We start from the raw sequence: 17,728 nt of genomic DNA, 5'->3' as shown, positions 1-17,728 counted from the left end.
TTTTATAGAAACTTTTTTGTTTTTCTCCCTTAAAATTGGTACAGGAATATGGTTGCCATATTTGAATTCTGAAGTCACATCTACAAGAATCACCCTGAATTTTAACAGGGAGTGAATATTTTTTTTTTTTTTTTTTTTGCTGGCCAGTGTTATCATTTTAATATCCCGTGGTGTTATATTATTATAAAATCTGAATTAGAACTGTCTTTTTATTTTCGCTCCCTCTTTAAAGCAGACAGCATTTGACTAAGCAATTTTAATTAAACGTTATCTTCTTTATTAACTTGTTTATCAATTCACAATGAAGCACTTCTTTCCCACACAGTAAACCTAATTCAAATGAATCACTGACCCAAAAATAACTAATTCATTACAATCTTTCTCTTCAACCATATTTTAAATTATCTTTTTCTTTCACTAATGATAATCTTGTAAGGTATACTTATGTTAATTGCCTAAACTCATTTTTAATTTAAATTATTACGTTATTAATCAAATGTCTGTCAGTCCTTACAGCTGCTCCATGGTTATCTTAGGGTGTGAAATGGTTGTAATTGTAGCGTGGGTTGCTTTTTTTCTGTTCTACAGGCCACTTTTGTCAATTAAATTATATTCATGTATATGATTTCTGAGTCTTATTACACCTGTGTGAATGCTTTATAATTATTACCATTAGCATTAGCATTAGTAGAGGCATATGATGCAAGAAAGCAAGCTTATTCAGCATCAGCCAAAAAAAAAAAAAAAAAAAAAAAAAAACTCTCTCCCATTTCACCCCTCCGTTCGTTCGAAATACCTGTCCAGTTGAGCTTTAAATTTGTTTAGGCTATCAACTTCAACAACAAGTGATGGAAGTCGGTTCCACCAACCAACCACCCGCTGGCCAATGGCAAATTTCCGCACAAAGCATTATAATTGTCCTATTTAGCTATATAAACTAGGGTTACCATCTTCTGCACTCACAAAAAGAGGACAAAAAATTCATCTTGGATTAAAAAAGAGGACAAGCATATGCAAATAATAAAATAAAGACAATGTAAACCACATTTACTGATGTTTAGGATTAGTACATTCATATTTGTTTTGAGAAATTATTTCTTTCAATAGCTCTGGATTGCCTCTCAAATATGTGTAAAAATCAACGCATGATATATGTTTGAAATTGTACTGCAAAAACAAAATACCTTTTACAGAATTTACATTTAAGCTCTTCCATTCTTTCGTCCACTGACTTTGCATTAGAGAGAATACTCTCTCTACATTTGCATTGTGAGGAGGAATTGCAAAGAAAAACTGGGCAATTTAACAATTCTGAATGGAATTAAATATTTTTTGAATAACTAAAATATTTAGCCCACTTTTCATGTATAAGCATGTTTTTAAAGTCTTTATTATTCATTTGACCCTCAAAATATTTCTTCAAATTGTTAAATTGGTCAAAACACTTAACATCATCAATTGTTACCCCTCTGTCAATCAAGGAGGAAATAGAATATTCTACATCGTTCTAGCTTGGTACTGCATCCATTTTCCTGTTTTATGTGGATAAAACAGGAAATGGATTCCACATGGTGAAGCCACTTATCTAAATATTCCATGCAATTTCTATACAGATTTTTTGTATCACCAGAAAAATTTTCACATTCAAGTACAAGTCCATCATGTTTTTTGTACAGCATTTCCTTTACTCTTAATGGCATGAAGTTGCGATCCATCCGTTTCGAGATAATTTCTTTCACTGAGACTAAGACATCTAGCACTTCTGCAGCTGAGTTACTTTCCCTTTCAATTCGTTGTATGTGTGTATGGAATACACTCATAAGTGTATTCCATACACTTTCGGCATAGGAGACGATTCTCATAAGAATCGTCTCCTATTCCGAAAAAGAATTCTGTATAACGTGACTCGTAGTTTCGTCGAGCTTGCATAAAAAAATGACGTATAATATAAAAATCCGGACATTTTGACAAATTTATAAAAATCCACCCGGACAAAAATTTTAGACAAAAAATCCGGTTAAAAGAGGACGGATGGTAACCCTAATATAAACGCTAAAACACTTAACATGAGCTTTTTTATGACGTTTTAGTTTATAATCAATGTTTTGTGTTTGTGTATTTTAGAGAGATTAAAATCTCGTTAATACAAACCCGGTTTATAAAAAGTACTCGTTTATATGAAACACATACCATTACCCAGCAAAAGAATAGGCTTTTCTATATAAATATATTCGTTTATTACAAAATTCGGTTAATATGTATTACAAAGTTCATTTTCACCCTGTGAGAAATACACATTGTTATTTTGTATGTTTAATTAATACAAACCTTGGCAAAGTAATCCGATTAGTGCCTCTGGCCACCTGGTTCCCTACCTTCTGAAGGATGGCACTGACTCGTTAGAATTTACTTTTGTGTAAACAAAACCAGTTTATGGTAGCTAAAACATGAATGCACTCTGAAAACCATCGCTTGAAGGATGAGTTGTTAAATTAACAAAAGAATAAAATCAGTTTTTCTAAGTTGTTTACATAAATTCCCTCGCGCCCTATGGGATTAAGGTCAGTAGCAATAGTTATGACAATTCAAAGTCTTTTCTGCACCTGTTTCACCAATGAGCCAAAACATGACCAGCGAGTCGTTATGCAAATCGAAGCAACTGCAGGTGAACTGCGCCTCGTGAACGAGTCGGGACATGGTATAAAAAACAACTGATACTGAGCTCCATTAATCAGTGTTCGTCTTGGTCTTCAGATGGGAGAGGGAGCAGACTTTGACAAAGTGAGTTTGACAAAGGCCAAATTGTAATGGCCAGAGCATATCCGAAACGGCACGGCTGGTGGAGTGCCCATGGTCAGCCGTGGTTAGTACCTACCAAAAGTGGTCCGAGGAGGGGAAACCCACGAACAGCCGGTTAGGTGTTGGACGATCACGGCTCATCGATGCTTGAGGTGAGTGAAGGCTTCCGGATGTAAGGTGGCAACAGAAGGGCGATTGCGGTGCAACTCGTCGGTAATTGGAATGCTGGTGACGAGAATTGTGTCAGAACACACAGTACATCTAACCTAGCTGAAATTGGAGCTGCATAGCCACAGGTCGGTCTGAGTGTTCATGCTAACTGCGGTTCACTGGCAACAGTGCCTACATCGCATGCAAGCATCGAACCTGGACCTTGAGTAATTAGGCTGTTTGAGTCGATGAATTACGCTTCCTCTTGCGCCATGTTGACGGCCGGGTACGTGCGCGTTGTTTACCTGGGGAAGCGATGGCTCTTGGATGCACCATGGGATGAAACAAGCCGTTGGCAGTGGTGTCAAGCTTTGGGCAATGTTCTGCTGGGATACCCTGGGTCCAGTAATCCATGTGCTGAGCATTCTGACATCTACCACCTACCTAAACATCATTACTGACCAGGCACACCCTTTCATGGCAACGGTCTACCCCTCCCCCTGGTGGTGCCGTCTTTCAGCAGGATAATGTGCCATGCCACACTGCCCAAATAATTCGAGACTGGCTTGTGGAACGTCTTCCTCATGTTTGTGGAACATCATTTGGAGGCCCAGGCAATACCCTGGCCTCCAAATTCCCCAGACATTAATCCCATCAAGCATCTCCAATCTGCAGCGTCTCAACCATGGGCCTTATAGGAGTTCAAGGATTTGCTGATTACGTGTCTTGTAGTAGTGTCCATGCCTCGCTGGGTACGAGCTGTTTTGGCTGCACGTGGAGGACTAACATATTAGGCAGGTAGTCATGTTTTGGCTTATCGGTGTATGTGTCTGCCTCTCAAGATATACATTTTCTCCAGTGGAGGAAAATATACCTTCCTGCAATATCTGACAGTTCCACTAGACTCATGCTACTATGAACTATGCTATGCCTGTAAAATTTAAACAGATGGTTCCAAAACTGACAGTATGATAGGTGTTGCGGCAGTTATTCCGTTATGTACAATTTCAGTCACACTACTGCTAGCTTGTAGTGTCTTCACAGTTGAATTATATGGCATTAAGTTAGCACTTAGTAAGATTATGGAGCTGTCCATCTCACCTATAAGAAAGAATTTATATTTTCATCCTATCTTGAAACAGCTATTTGCCAGTAGCGTGTCAATCAGTTTTTTACTGGATCTCTGGCCATTTTGGCATTCTGGGAAATGGAAGTGCTGACTTTGCTGCTAAACATCCTCAACCCGCTGTCTCACAACATCCAGATTCCTTACACTGACTAAAAGCCTGTCATACGCAAAGCATGCTACAATAAATGGTCACAGATCTGGAAAAGTAACACCAAGAATAAACTTTAGCAGATAAAGCCATGACGCTCTGACTTCCAACGAAACAGATGAGATGAAGTGGTATTGGCAAGACTCAGAATTGGACACATTGATCATACTCATCTCTATCTGTTATTGGGAGAAAACCCACTTCAATGCTCATTCTGTCACAGACAGGATCAGCATTGAACGTTCCATCATTTTCAGGTTGATTGTCCCTTACATTCAACCATCCGATCACTTTTCAATAATTTTCCATGTTGAACATCTCACATAATTTCCATGTTGAACATAATTTATCTCACTTCATAGGAATAAAGTAAATATAGAACTTTTATTGTATCTAAAATATATTAATATATACATTAATATCTCTATCAATATGTTGCCAATAAGCAAACTATGAGCAGACACAATTTGGCCTCAGTTGCCCTTGTGTTAAGCCAAACCAAACACATGACAGTTCAGAAGAAGTAAGTGACACCGGAGCAGCGATAAAAAAAGAGGAAACGAATTTATGGTGCAAAACATGAAGAGCTTGAAACAAAACATTTCAAGTCGTACCAAGAGATGCTTGCATCTAATTTGCAATGAGAGGCAATTATCTGGCTCAGGAACACGGAATTACCAGCTTCAAATGCACCAGTGGCTGTCTCCAAAGATTCAAAGAAAAGAACAACTTGGTTTCAAGAAATATTTGCGGAGAGTCTGGATTCGTCGACAAAGAAATGGCTACAGACTAGTCGTGTTCTGTATGGTCCATTCTTGAAAAATATGAGGCAAAGGATATTTTTAATCTTGACAAGACAGGTTTATTTTATAATTTGCTGTTCGAGGAGTCATGGCATGGTGTAAAATTAAGTAAACAAAGACTTGCTGTTCTGTTATGCTGCAATTCAGATGGCAGTACTACTTGTGATTGGTAAGTTTTCTGAGGCAAGATATTTTAAATAAGTTAATTAACTTCCCTGTGATTATGAGGCCAACAGAAGTGCTTGGCTTACAGTGAAAAATTTTTCAGTCTGCGTTATCAAGTGACAAAAAAGAATGGCTTCACAAAAAAGGAACATTTTGGTGATTCTAGATTGTTGTACAGCACATTCTGACAAGACACTTAAGTTGACAAATATATGGCTGTTATTTTTGCCTCCCAATACAACTATTATTTTTAGGCCACCTGCAGATGAATTTCATTATTCATCTGCAGGTGGCCTAAAATCCATCTTAAATAATTAAATTCATCTGCCGTGCATATTATGTCCATAAACTGCATGTGTTCTATAGTCCATGCATATTATATGTGGTCCGTGCGTATTATGTCTGCAAATTACGCATGTTCTATGGTTGATTTGCGTTTTGCTGGACAAAAAAACCAGAGACCTACTCAGTCACGGAGTGAAAAAGCCCATTAAAGTTCCTCGCACCATCGACGGGATTCGAACCAGGGCCTTTTCCACCCGGTGCGGGGAGGATAGTGACAATACCACTGCGCTATGCAGCCACTGAATCAAGGCATTATTTATAACCTCAAGAGAGCATATAGAAACTGCCTGATAAGGTATTTGATTGCAACATAGGAGGGAACAATTTGCAGCCAAACTGGAATGTCTTGGGTGCTATCCGTAATCTTATTGCTTGGGTAAGTATTGCATCGCATCAAGTATTATAATAAACTGCTTCAGAATGAGTGGCTTTGGAGAAAATATTGAAAAACATGGTCCAGCAGACGAATGTGATAGCAATGTAGGAATTTGAAGGAACATATGGAGTTTGTTGGCGAATATGAAGTTTGTGAAGGTGGATGATGTCGCTGGTAACAAAAATATTTTGTTACCAGCGACAGAAAAAGTGAAGTGCACGCACGCGCACACACACACACAGTCATCTAAAAAAGATACCCCAAATGCATTGAGCATATTTGAGAATGTGTTGACTTGCAGTAATGATAGTCTGAGCAGTAGCACAGTGGTATTGTCACCATCTCCACACTGTTAAAAAGGCCCGGGGAAAAAATCCTGTCGATGACACAAACTTTAATCGGCTTTTTTCACTCTGTGGCTGAGTTAGTTGGTCTCCGGCTTATATAGCAAGATTTTTCCCCAGAAACTGGGGTTTCTTCATCCAGCAAAACAGGCAAATCGACCAGAGAACACAAGCAATTTGCAGACATACCTATATGGGCATATATAAGAAATTATGGGTGGCCCTAATACAACATGAGCCTAAACATCATGACCACCTACCTAATATGATGGTTCTTCACGTGCAGCCAAAACAACTCGTACCGGCGAGGCATGGATGCTACAAGATTTTTCTAAATGTCTTGTGGTATCTGGTACCAACACGTAACCAGCAGATCCTTTAACTCCTGTAAGGTCTGCAGATGAGACACCGCAGATCGGAGTTGCTGTTCCAACACAAACGACAGATGTTCAATGGGATTGCTGTGTGGGGAATTTGGAGGCCAGGGCAATACCTGGTAGTCTCCCTCATGTTCTGCAAACAAGTCTCGAACAATCCGGGCGGTGTAGCATGGTGCATTATCCTGCTAAAAGACGGCACCACAAGAGGGGTAGACCCACAAAAGGGTGTACCTGGTCAGCAATGATGTTTAGGTAGGTAGTAGACATCAGAGTGCCCGACACATGGATGACTGGACCCAGGGTATCCCAGCAGAACATTGCCCAAAGCATGACACTGCTGCCACTGGCTTGGTTTCATCCCACGGTGCACCCATTTACCTGGGCAAGTGCCACCACTTCCCCAGGTAAATGACACACACATACCCGGCCGTCGACATGGTGCAATAGGCAACATGATTCATCAGACCAGACGATGTTCTCCAAATCACTCAAGGTCCAGTTTCGATGCTCACGTGCCCATTGTAGGCTCTGTCTCCGGTGAACCGCGGTTAGCATGGGCACTTGGAGCAGCCTGTGGCCATTCAGCCTCATTTTAAGCAGGGTTCGATGTACTGTGGCACATTACTCCTGTCACCAGCGTTCCAATTACCGGTGAGTTGTGCCACAGTTGCCACATACCACCCGCAAGAGCCTTTGCTCACTTCAAGCATCAATGAGCCGTGGTTGTCCAACACCTCACGCGTGGTTCATGGGTTTTCCCTCCTCGGACCACTTTTAGTAGGTACTAACCACAGCTGACCGTGAGCACCCCACCAGCCGTGCTGTTTCGGATATGCTCTGACCCAGTCGTCTGGCCATTACAACTTGGCCTCTGTCAAACTCGCTTAAGTCCATTGCTTTTCCCATCTAAAGAAAAAGAGTAACACAGATTAACGAGCTCAGTATCAGGTGTTTTTTATACCGATGCTTTGATTTGCTGGTCATAATGTTTTGGCTCATCGGTGTATAATAGTTTGAGTATCACTGATAAAGAAAAAACTACTGCATTTGATGTCTGTGCTGTATTTAAAAATGCATATAGGACAAAAAACTGTGCAAACAACATTGGATTCCTTTTTTAAGTTAGATTAATTTATGAAAAGGTTAATGGCCTGTATGTCTCCTTTTATATTAAGATCGTAATTCTTTTTATTGTGATACTAAAATATCGTACATATCAAAATATGTACTGTACATTTTCATGTCCTTTAATTGCTTTTCTCTTAGTTTATCTTACAAATAAAATAATCTTTAAAAAATGTTTTATTCCTATTAGTGTATTGTTAGACAAGGCTTTTGCTAATTTTATTATTAATTTATATTAATTTTTCATTTGTTTTTAATATTATTATTATTAGAGATATAGTAAGTACAAAAAAAAACAAAACACCATGGTAAATTTCTGACACTTTTGGGGAATCTCGTTACTACAAACCTCGTTATTACAAAAGGTGAAAATTTAGGTCCCTTGAACTTCGTATTAATGAGATTTGACTATGTTATGCAACACTTCCTCAGAACAAATTGTAGTTGCTACTTGGGTTTATGAGGCAGTAAAATATATTTTAAACTTTTTTAAAAGCATCTTTCTTTAAAATTGTACAGAATGCTTTTAAACTTGTAACACCTAGGATGCTGAGGAGCATATCTTCGTATAAAAACTGTGCAGTGAGGATGGTTTATATATAGATCCACTGGAAATGGACAAACTTTTTAATAGGTATCTGGTACCACAAGAGGTAGCTATTGTCGGTGACTCTACTGCCATAAAAATGGGAAATACAGTATACTGTGCAAAATAAGACCAGGGTATGTCTGCCAGGGGCAAAACCTGGTGATGTTATACAGTAGATATCAGAAAAAGTGCCGAGTTAAAGTTAAATTTGAAAGTGTCCGCAGCACCGCACAGACACAATAGGTTGATGGGGTAGAATTTTTCTCAGCATGGTTTGTGCTTATTAACAGGAGAGACTGCTTCTACAGTCTTTCTTTTTGGGCTTGCCAGACTTACTTTCAGTCTTACACTTTGCCATTGATACTCTACTGTATCAACTGTTTTCTGCACAATCATTTGGCCTGTTTAACTTGTTTGTAACTAGCCAATCAGTCCAACTTAAGACATTTTCTCTCTTTCAATCCTGGAACATCATACGGTCTTAATGATTTTGTTGAATAATTAGTTTGACACAATTAACTCTTGGAATATATTTTTAATCTTTGCTTTTCAATCGGTTTGGTTAATATGTATAGGTGTTATTGTATTAATTGGTTTGAGTGTAATACATTAAAATAAGTGAATGTGATGGATAGTTGAATTAGAACCTTCCATAACCTATTCACTCTATAACTGAGCCAAATGTACCTTTCACATATTTTATGGTTGATCTGCCAACTTGTTAAATAGAAAACTGACAGGAAGAACTAATCTAACTGTGGCTCACCAATTTTAACATGTGAAATATACCCTGATGCTTTATTGACAATCACAACTTAGTATATGATCTTTGATGTTAAACAGATAGGAAAAAATCCATTTAGGGAAGATGTGATGAAATTTCCACTTCACCAGAAAAAATAGAAGTGAAACTATAAAAAACGAATGAGTATGGGGAAAAAAAAAATATTATGGCATAAGAATTTCAAACCATAAAGAATAGGTTAAATTGTGAAAAACATAATAAAAGATTATCAATTTAACAAGCAAATTGCTGAAAATTACATTTTATGATTTCTTTTTTAACAAACAATAATATTTTAGATTGTAAGTCATAACTATATGCTTTATTTGAGAGCAATGAAATCTTCTATCAAATTCCAAGCTTGTTTAATTTTTTATTGCACTCATTAAATTTACAGATCAACAGTGAAGGCAAAGTTATCACTTGTATTTCAAACACTTATTATTGATTCTTGTCTTTGGATGGTAAAAAAATACACTTTAAAATACCTGAAAGTACATATCTCACTGTACATTAAATCAAATTCAAATGAAGAGCTCATCTTATTTCTGTACACAGATAACATGAAGCAGTTAAATCACTTTACTGAACACATTAGGTTATGGTCTCTTCCTCCACTAAATGATATCAATATATTTTTGATCTTTCATTGAGAGTTATTTTACTAGATAGAAGTAATTTTCTACACTAGTAGTAAACAAATGCCATTAATACCAAAAATGCATGAAAACTGTTTTACCAAATTCAGTTTTAACAACTCAAATGTACAAGCTGTATTTAATACTATAATATGATTTACTTTAAAGAATAGGAATCCTCAAGGACTCAATACAAAAAAATATGAAGAGGTAATATTCTTTAAGAATGTGTATGTGCATGCTCACAAATGCATGCATGCACATACACACAAACCTGCCAAAAGTATTCAAATACCCCACTGAATGTAATGAATGGTGTAAATTTGATGTATATATAAAGTAGAAACAGGGTTAAAAGTGTGTAAGCAATAGCATAGATATCACAAAGAAGAAGAATGAGTCATGATAAGGCACTTACAAAATTTCAAGAGGATTAGTCACTGAATGGCACATCAGCAAATTTGTTGCTGCTAATAGCAGCCACATGTTTGAACTTTGCAAAGTCAACTGTAGTGAAAAGAAGTGGAATGAGGGTGATGCAGGTGGGTGTAAACAGTTAGCAGGAGGATAATGAAAACAACAATAAAACTGATACGAATCGCTGATCTCCACAAAAACAGAATGTGAACCGAATGGCATCCTTGAAACATATTGCACCAAAACACCAGATATCAAGTACATTGATATTCCATAGAGAGCTACGTGACACATGTACCAACACAGCTGCTGTGAAGTGCATCGTTCCTGACCCATGAAGTGACAAGTCATCGTACAGGTGTCCATCTTCAGATCAGATGGACAAGTGTGGAGAAGTCTGGGGCATGTCATCTATCAGTGTATTTCATGAGTTTGGAGGTGAGGTCATGGTGTAAGCTACTCCTCATGGTTCAAACTTGGACCAATTGTACTGCCAAACATCATTAAATGCTGAGTTATACACTGATGCCTTAGATGATCCCATGGTGCCCTCTACGGAAGTTCCCCCCCCACCACATCATCCAGCATGATAACACGTTCCATCCCATACAGTAAACAGTGTAAAAAAACCCCACCCTGCTTTGAGGGGAAAAAAAAGTCCAGCAACATTCCTGGAGGCCTGACCTCAGTCCAATCAAACACCTTTGGAATGCACGATCATGGTATTGCCAATATACCCTCCTTCTACAACCAAACTTGCAACTGCACTACTGAAGGAAGAATAGACAGTAATTCCAGTTGCTACTGAGGTCAAATGTGAGCCTACATCTTATTAATTTTTTCATTAAAACTTTTTTTCCAAGTGTGATGACACCTGAATACTCTTGGTAATTTATGTACACAATATTTACATAAATGTGTGTGTGTGTGTGTACACACATACATATACACATATAATGGAAGCTATCCTGTTTAGGAAAACAAATTTTAACGAGCCAATTAATAATGTCTAGGTCAAACAACAACAGCAATACATTGTGGAATTGATCTGCTTTTTGACTAATTCCTTGTAGCAGGTAGAAGAATCTGTGCCCATTCCACCTCAGCACAGTTACCAGTTCAGTTGTTGTAGGTTTTATGGTGCAATGGCAGCTAAAGGCCATTATGTGCCATGCCAGTTCAGCTGGAGGATATGTGTATTATTTGTACCCTGATCTGGCATTCCAATTCATCCCAACAGTGTTCAACTGGACTCAAGTCTATCCAAGCAAACTGTTCGATTTGGTTTTTCTTAAACTAACTTATTATGGAACATGATATACCCATTTTTACAAACTGCTAGTACATACCAAGGAATTATCCAGGATGTCAATGTACAACTAGGAACTACATAAAACAATGCAAATTCAAACCATGAAAATCAGTCCATATTGTGACCCAGCTTCCTCAGAATTACATTGTGGGTATGACAAACTGAGGCTGATGATGTTCCCCCACACATTCCTTCTATTCTATACTTGACCTCTAATCTGAAGGCTTTATCAGTAGTTTCGCTATTAGGACTTGATTGATGGACCAGGTGCTAGTGAAAGCATGTCATTCACTGGTGTGGCACGAAGTTTGCAAGCTCTGCTATGATAAGCCATACCATGCAGTTCCCTACAGATTGTGGATATCCAGAGCATTTTCCAAGGACATCACTTGGTTTTCTTCAGTGATTAACTATTGATTCCAGAAGAAAGTGCCTTCACTATTTTCTGGGATGAACTATGAGGTACAAACATGTGTCCACTGCATGTCTCAAAAATCGCTGATAGAACACTGATTAAGCCTCTTTCAACCTATAAATGCCTTTACACAACTCATTCTGCTTGTTTATATCTCTATTATTGCCTGCACTCTTTTAAACTTTCTGCTTTTCATACATTGTATATTTGTACCATTCACTATGTTGAGTAGTGTAAGAATATTTTTGGTTGAATATTGCATATATGTATATTTTATATTTAAACATACTTGTATATATGTATATGCACAAGTGTGTGTATTATACACACATGTACATGCACTTACACACAAGAATATATGTCAGCGAAAAAGTTGGAAACCCAAGTTCTTTCATTCTCACACACACACACACAAGGCAATATAAAATTGCAATTTATATGAACAAAAAAAAAAAAAAAACAACACACACCACTGTTTCATCTATTTTTTTATTCTGACACTGAAATTATCTGTATGCCTGTAGAAATGATACAGAATTTTCTTATTTTTTTAATTGTAATTCTAAACAATTTTTTGAACTAACTGATTACAGAAAATAATAGGAAAATATTACAAACTATTTTTATTATTTTTTTCCCCTTGTAATTCAGAACCCAAGTAATGGGATCAGTAACACTTTGATGATATTACATCTGGTGGGATAACAAGAAAAATGATTATTACGTTTCTCAAATTAGCATAATAAAAATGAAAGTGTACACTAAAATTCCTGAGACTGCTGAAACAAGGAGGATGAATATTCTAAAGTGGTCCAACTCCTTTCTGATAAATAAAGATCTTCAAATAAAAAACAATCCAAAATCTTGCCTCTCTGAGTCCCACCCAATGCACAAAATGCATTTGTTTTCAAAAACATCACAGTAATGATGGATATAATGGTCATAGGTAAAAGTGTTCATTTAGCAAGAGCTATATTACAGGTAATTTATAACAAAATTTAATAAAATAATCATTTTTCTATTTGTGGTATTTTACTAATACAACTATGTTGCAGAAGCATCTTGAGAAACACCAAGCCACTTCATCAAGAACAGAAACATTGATTATTTCAATTTTAGTGTTCCATGGGTTTTGCCAGACTAGTAATAATTATGCAACTCTTGAATATATGCTGCTTAAACTCTAAAATGCACCCTATCTACTACACTACGACTGACATTTCACAAACTTTGTTTTGGTATATACTAGTGCTGAAACACAGAAATCACTGCAAGAAGGTTTCACAGTAACACTAAGAAATGGAAAATATGGAAATAAATAAAAATAAATAGCTTATGGATCTTAGTGGTGCATTGAACTACTGATTTAATTTCGAACTATTAAAGCATCATTTTCACTGACACAATTGGTTAAAGCAAGCCTATTTGGATACCATTCTCGTTTTAATGAAAGGTTATACATTGAATAAGAAGGATCACCGGTTACATCTTTGAGAATATTCAGAAAGGGTGGTAACCTATTCTTCAGTTCCTCTCCTCTTAGAGTGGTGTATGTTTCAAGAAGTATCAAGCCTTCACACCGTGGATGACATGGGGCCTTATATAAATCAAGCTGGAAGTACATGTTGTTCAAAATAAAGCATCTTCGTAATTTAAATACTGTGTAATGTGAATCATCTCGCTGAGCTAACATATATACATAATCACGATGTGTTATTTGCCGTTTTACTTCAATAACTTGATCACCAAGGTCACAACGGCGCTGAGTATGCAAATAACTCCAATTTCCATTCTGACCTCTTTTTCTTAATCTTGCTTGTATCTTGTTACTAGGAGATATTAAATAATCATGAACAACTTCAAAATCTTGAAATGATGGAAATGCACAATCTTCTGGTAACTTACCAACCAAAAACTTTAATTTGTGACTATTTGTTGCTAGTCTATCTCCAGTGTCAATGCCAATTCTTCTACATACGCTTGCTATCATTCTTCGTAATTTTGTGTCAAAATCTGTTGAATTGTCAATCACATCAATATAGGGATGCCCGACCCAAGCTTCTGATGCTCGACGATCTCGTTCTCTTGCTAGTTCCAAACCTTCTGTTCTACAGTGATTATCTTCTATGGTGTAGAATGCCTCAGCTCCACTTGCTGCAGACACTAAATGCATAATATGATTATATCTGTTATCCCGTAATTCTACTGGATTCCAACCATGAGTTGACAAAATGTTATCCCAGGCTTCTTTACTAATGAAGGCTGCTGCATCCATTGTGCCCCTGTCACATATAACTAAACAATTGCGGCTGCATGACTCTGCAAGGGAAAAGTAAGTTTCTTCCATTGCCATCATTGTTTTTAAAAGATTCTCCTGAAAATTTTCAGCTTCATCTAAGGACAGATCTGGAAACCTGACGCCACCACTAAGGAGTGTTGTGGCTGCTTCTGGCACGCGATAAACTTTCCAACCTAAATTTTCGAAAAACGTTGATAGCCGTGCTTGGCCAGTTGTCTTTCCACTGCATGGTCCACCAGTCAAAACTAATTTGTAAACTGTCCGTTGCTTTTCTTCCGGATCTTGAGTCATCCCGTTTATTTTATCAGATTAGACAGTATAACGTATTCTGAAAATATCAAACACGATACTACATAAGTAAGATTATCATATACTTTTTAGTATTGCCGTAATTTTCTGGAAAGAGCAGACAGTCTCTAGAAAGCTTCAGCTGTACAACACTTCAGCTTACCTGAAAACATAAATAATGTATACGTAACACAGTAACAACAAAGCAATTCGTGTGTCGGCAGAATTTTAACTTTGAGAATCTTAGTGGCTGATGAGTATAAAGAGGCATATATTTCTTTAGAATTGACGACTTTTATAAATAGTTTAAAATCCGCTATTCTAAGCAAGATGCAAAATAAACATGACTAATCTAGATCATTTCATTTAAAAAAAAAAAAATAACGGTTTTGTATTGTATTGATTAAAAAGAGAGACAATTACAGATTTAGTTTCGTTATGAAGACCTATCTGGAATAATGCTATAATCCAAAGAAGAAATATTAAAATTACGAACGGTAACCAAAATCTATCTAATTCATTTCCCTACCTATTCGGACGTTACAGTCTCACACCGGCTTATAGCAATGATCAGAATCCAACTACGGTAACATGCTTTGGAAACAAACACCGCGTGCTGCGGTACTCGTGGACGCCCAAATCCCGCCCAAACTGAGACGATTGCTAATTCTGCCACCTAATGGTTGTTATTTGCTCTGTCAGTTGTCAGATGGTTTTTAATCAACATTGTTTTTTTTTTTTTTTTTTTTTTTTGGATGTGAAGTTCGGATCAGTTCTGTATGCTTTTAATATACAAACGTAGCAGCTGATTGTTGTAAGTGTTTCTGTGATGCTGGTTATGTTAGACTTTTGTGTATTTGATATATGTTATATTTCTTTTGTTATGATCAATTTAAAAAAAAAAAAAATGTAAACATTTCTATAAATTTCTTTTCGTTTCTAAACATTTTTTTTTTTTTTTTTAACATTTCATTTAAGATTACTGTTTGTGTGCAACCTGTTGATTCCATTGGTGTATTCTTCGAGTGGAAATAAATTATATATATATTGAATTTTACGCTACCAGAGGTCGTGGCTTAACATATATTGTTTTTTCTTAATATTTGTAAGTACTATATTTCTTTTGTTAGGACCTGATTTTTTAAAAATTTTATTTCATAATGCAGTTCCTTTTGTTAAATATTTTTTGAGGATTACAGTTTATGCAAACCGTTCTTTCCTTTGGTTTATTTGAGTGGAAATAGTGTCCACCACTTCCTGCCATCCCAACTTCCTTCCTATCGTACATATATCTGGTGATTTATGGCTTCTTATATTTTGTGGGGCGATTTTTATCAATTGTTCCAAAATATCAAGTTTTCACTTATGTGTTAACGGATTAAAATAGCATTTCTAAGTGGTTTAATAGTATCTTAAAATTAGATTAAAAAAGAAATAGTAGAGATTTGTGGAAAGTTCAGTGTTTAATGTATATTCTGTAATCTTATTGGTTCACATGTGTTGACTTATATAGAACTTTCATAAATCCATATATAACCATTATTTATTATTATTATTTGTAGGTATCAAGATCCATCTCACTGAAGCAGTATACTACTTCATTACCCTTAACATAACTAACATTTCCCACCTCCACTAGTGACTGAAATTAACTCCAATGTTGTATTTATTTTTCGGAATAAAAGTAAAGATTTATAAATTTCATGGTTCAGTACCAAGTTGTAATGGACAGGACAAGATTCGGGTATGTTTCTTATGGTTTTTATGATTATAGTTCACTTAATCAAGATTGCTATTAGAGTGTATTGTGAAGAGTTGATTGTGTGGAATGGGTCAGATCCATATTAGTATTGTTAATATGATGCAAGGAAACAAGATGCACTTTTTGCTAGTGCCAAACATGGCACTAGCAAAAAGTTGGCCAGGTTAGATGCTATGCCAGCTGCAATTGTTTGTTGTCTGCAAAAGTGACATTCATAATCATGAACTTGATCCATCTTATGTCTTTTAAGACCTGTTCCATTGTAGCACTTGTGGTCTTGACCTTGCCATTGTTGTCTCGGTCAGCCCACATCTCATGCCTCTAGGTTTGTAGTTAAATTAGCATTAGTATAGGCATATGATGCAAGAAAGCAAAGCTTATGCAGCATCAGCCAAAAAAAAAAAAAAAAAAAAACCCACTTCCACTTCACTCCTCCGTTCGTTCGAAATATCAGTCCAGCTGAGCCTTAAATTTATTTAGGCTATCAACTTCCACAACAAGGGATGGAAGTCTGTTCCACCAACCAACTTCCTGCTGGCTAAAGGCAAATTTCTGCACATCTATCCTACATCTGTCTTTCCTCAATTTGAATTTTGGGTTCCAGTTTGGGTTTATTCTTTCTATGTGACTGAGCCATTTTTTTCTAATATGTTTTATGTCATCTACTGTATTATCTACTTTTAATTTCTCATGAATATCTGAATTTCTTTGATGGTGTAGCCTTGTAAAACCTAATAATGGTTTTAAAAATATCATTTGTGCTGCTTTATTTTTGCGCAAAAAGATGCTTTTTTTGTGCATCTTTTTTATTACCCAAGTCCCACAACTGTAAAAGAGGGCTGATTTTGAAATAATTTTGAGCAGTTGTAATTTTGTTTCAGTTGTCATTTGTTTTCTGAAGTGGCGTTTAATTGTTCCATTTGTTTTATTATATTTTTGTTTAGTGTGGATTTATTTCCCTTCATTTGATATTAAATTTCCCAAATAGGTGAAATTGGATATTTATTCTATTATTTTGTCATATTGGCTCTTCACATAATCCCATTGATTTCGTTTTTTAGGTGATCTTCATCTTGTACTTTTTGCCTGTTTTATTCAGTTCATTAACTGCTATCTGTAGTTCATCTTCCGATTTTGCAATTATAATTTGATCATTGGTATATAATATAGTTTGGATTTTATTTCTGTTGTTCAGCTGTGTTCAACTGTTAACTGTTTTGTTTCCATTCTTTAATAATTTTACTAATGTAAATATTAAATAAATTTGGTGGTAGTCCACATCCTTGCTTGACTCCTTTATTGGTGTTAATTGGGTCTGATAGTTGACCATTAGAATATTTTATGCAAACTTTTGAGTTTTTATATAGGCTTTGTACTGCTTTCCAGGTTTGGGTTAGTATATTTTCTTCATGTAAAATCTGCCAAAGTTTTTTTCCCATTTGCATTGTTATGTTTTTTCA

At 36.2% G+C, this 17,728-nt stretch overlaps 2 protein-coding genes across 9 annotated transcripts in view; one reads left to right on the top strand and one right to left on the bottom strand.

Annotated features, from left to right (window-relative positions):
* Positions 1-13,272: 13,272 nt before the first annotated feature.
* Ttd14 (TRPL translocation defect 14) lies at positions 13,273-15,073 on the bottom strand. The gene is made up of 2 exons (XM_090382497.1): positions 15,036-15,073; positions 13,273-14,669 (listed from the first exon to the last, which is right to left on the bottom strand). Exon 2 carries the CDS (start codon positions 14,507-14,509, stop codon positions 13,286-13,288), a length of 1,224 nt encoding a protein of 407 aa, XP_090238623.1. The 5' UTR covers positions 14,510-14,669; positions 15,036-15,073; the 3' UTR covers positions 13,273-13,285.
* A 195-nt stretch (positions 15,074-15,268) lies between these two features.
* Positions 15,269-17,728, top strand: part of LOC150079127 (coiled-coil domain-containing protein 102A) — a 267,304-nt gene continuing 264,844 nt past the window's right edge. For 5 of the 8 annotated variants that reach the window (XM_090383722.1, XM_090383720.1, XM_090383723.1 and 2 more), the window contains exons 1-2: positions 15,699-15,801; positions 16,069-16,250. The gene's annotated coding sequence lies outside the window, so the exon portion shown is untranslated. Of the gene's footprint in view, positions 15,321-15,547; positions 15,612-15,698; positions 15,802-16,068; positions 16,251-17,728 lie in introns of those variants that run through there. The other 3 variants (XM_090383724.1, XM_090383725.1, XM_090383726.1) reach the window with 3 other exon arrangements.

The sequence above is a fragment of the Mastigoproctus giganteus genome, chromosome 10 (genome assembly GCF_048544385.1).
Source record: "Mastigoproctus giganteus isolate SK-2022 chromosome 10, ASM4854438v1, whole genome shotgun sequence".
In the NCBI taxonomy this organism is placed as follows: Eukaryota; Metazoa; Arthropoda; class Arachnida; order Uropygi; family Thelyphonidae; genus Mastigoproctus; species Mastigoproctus giganteus.
Note: the sequence above shows the minus strand (reverse complement) of the source record. Positions and strands in the feature narration are given on the sequence as shown.

Bases quoted from the DNA above. Each gene is read 5' to 3' on its own strand.
- Ttd14 (XM_090382497.1), bottom strand. From the start codon at position 14,509: ATGACTCAAGATCCGGAAGAAAAGCAACGGACAGTTTACAAATTAGTT.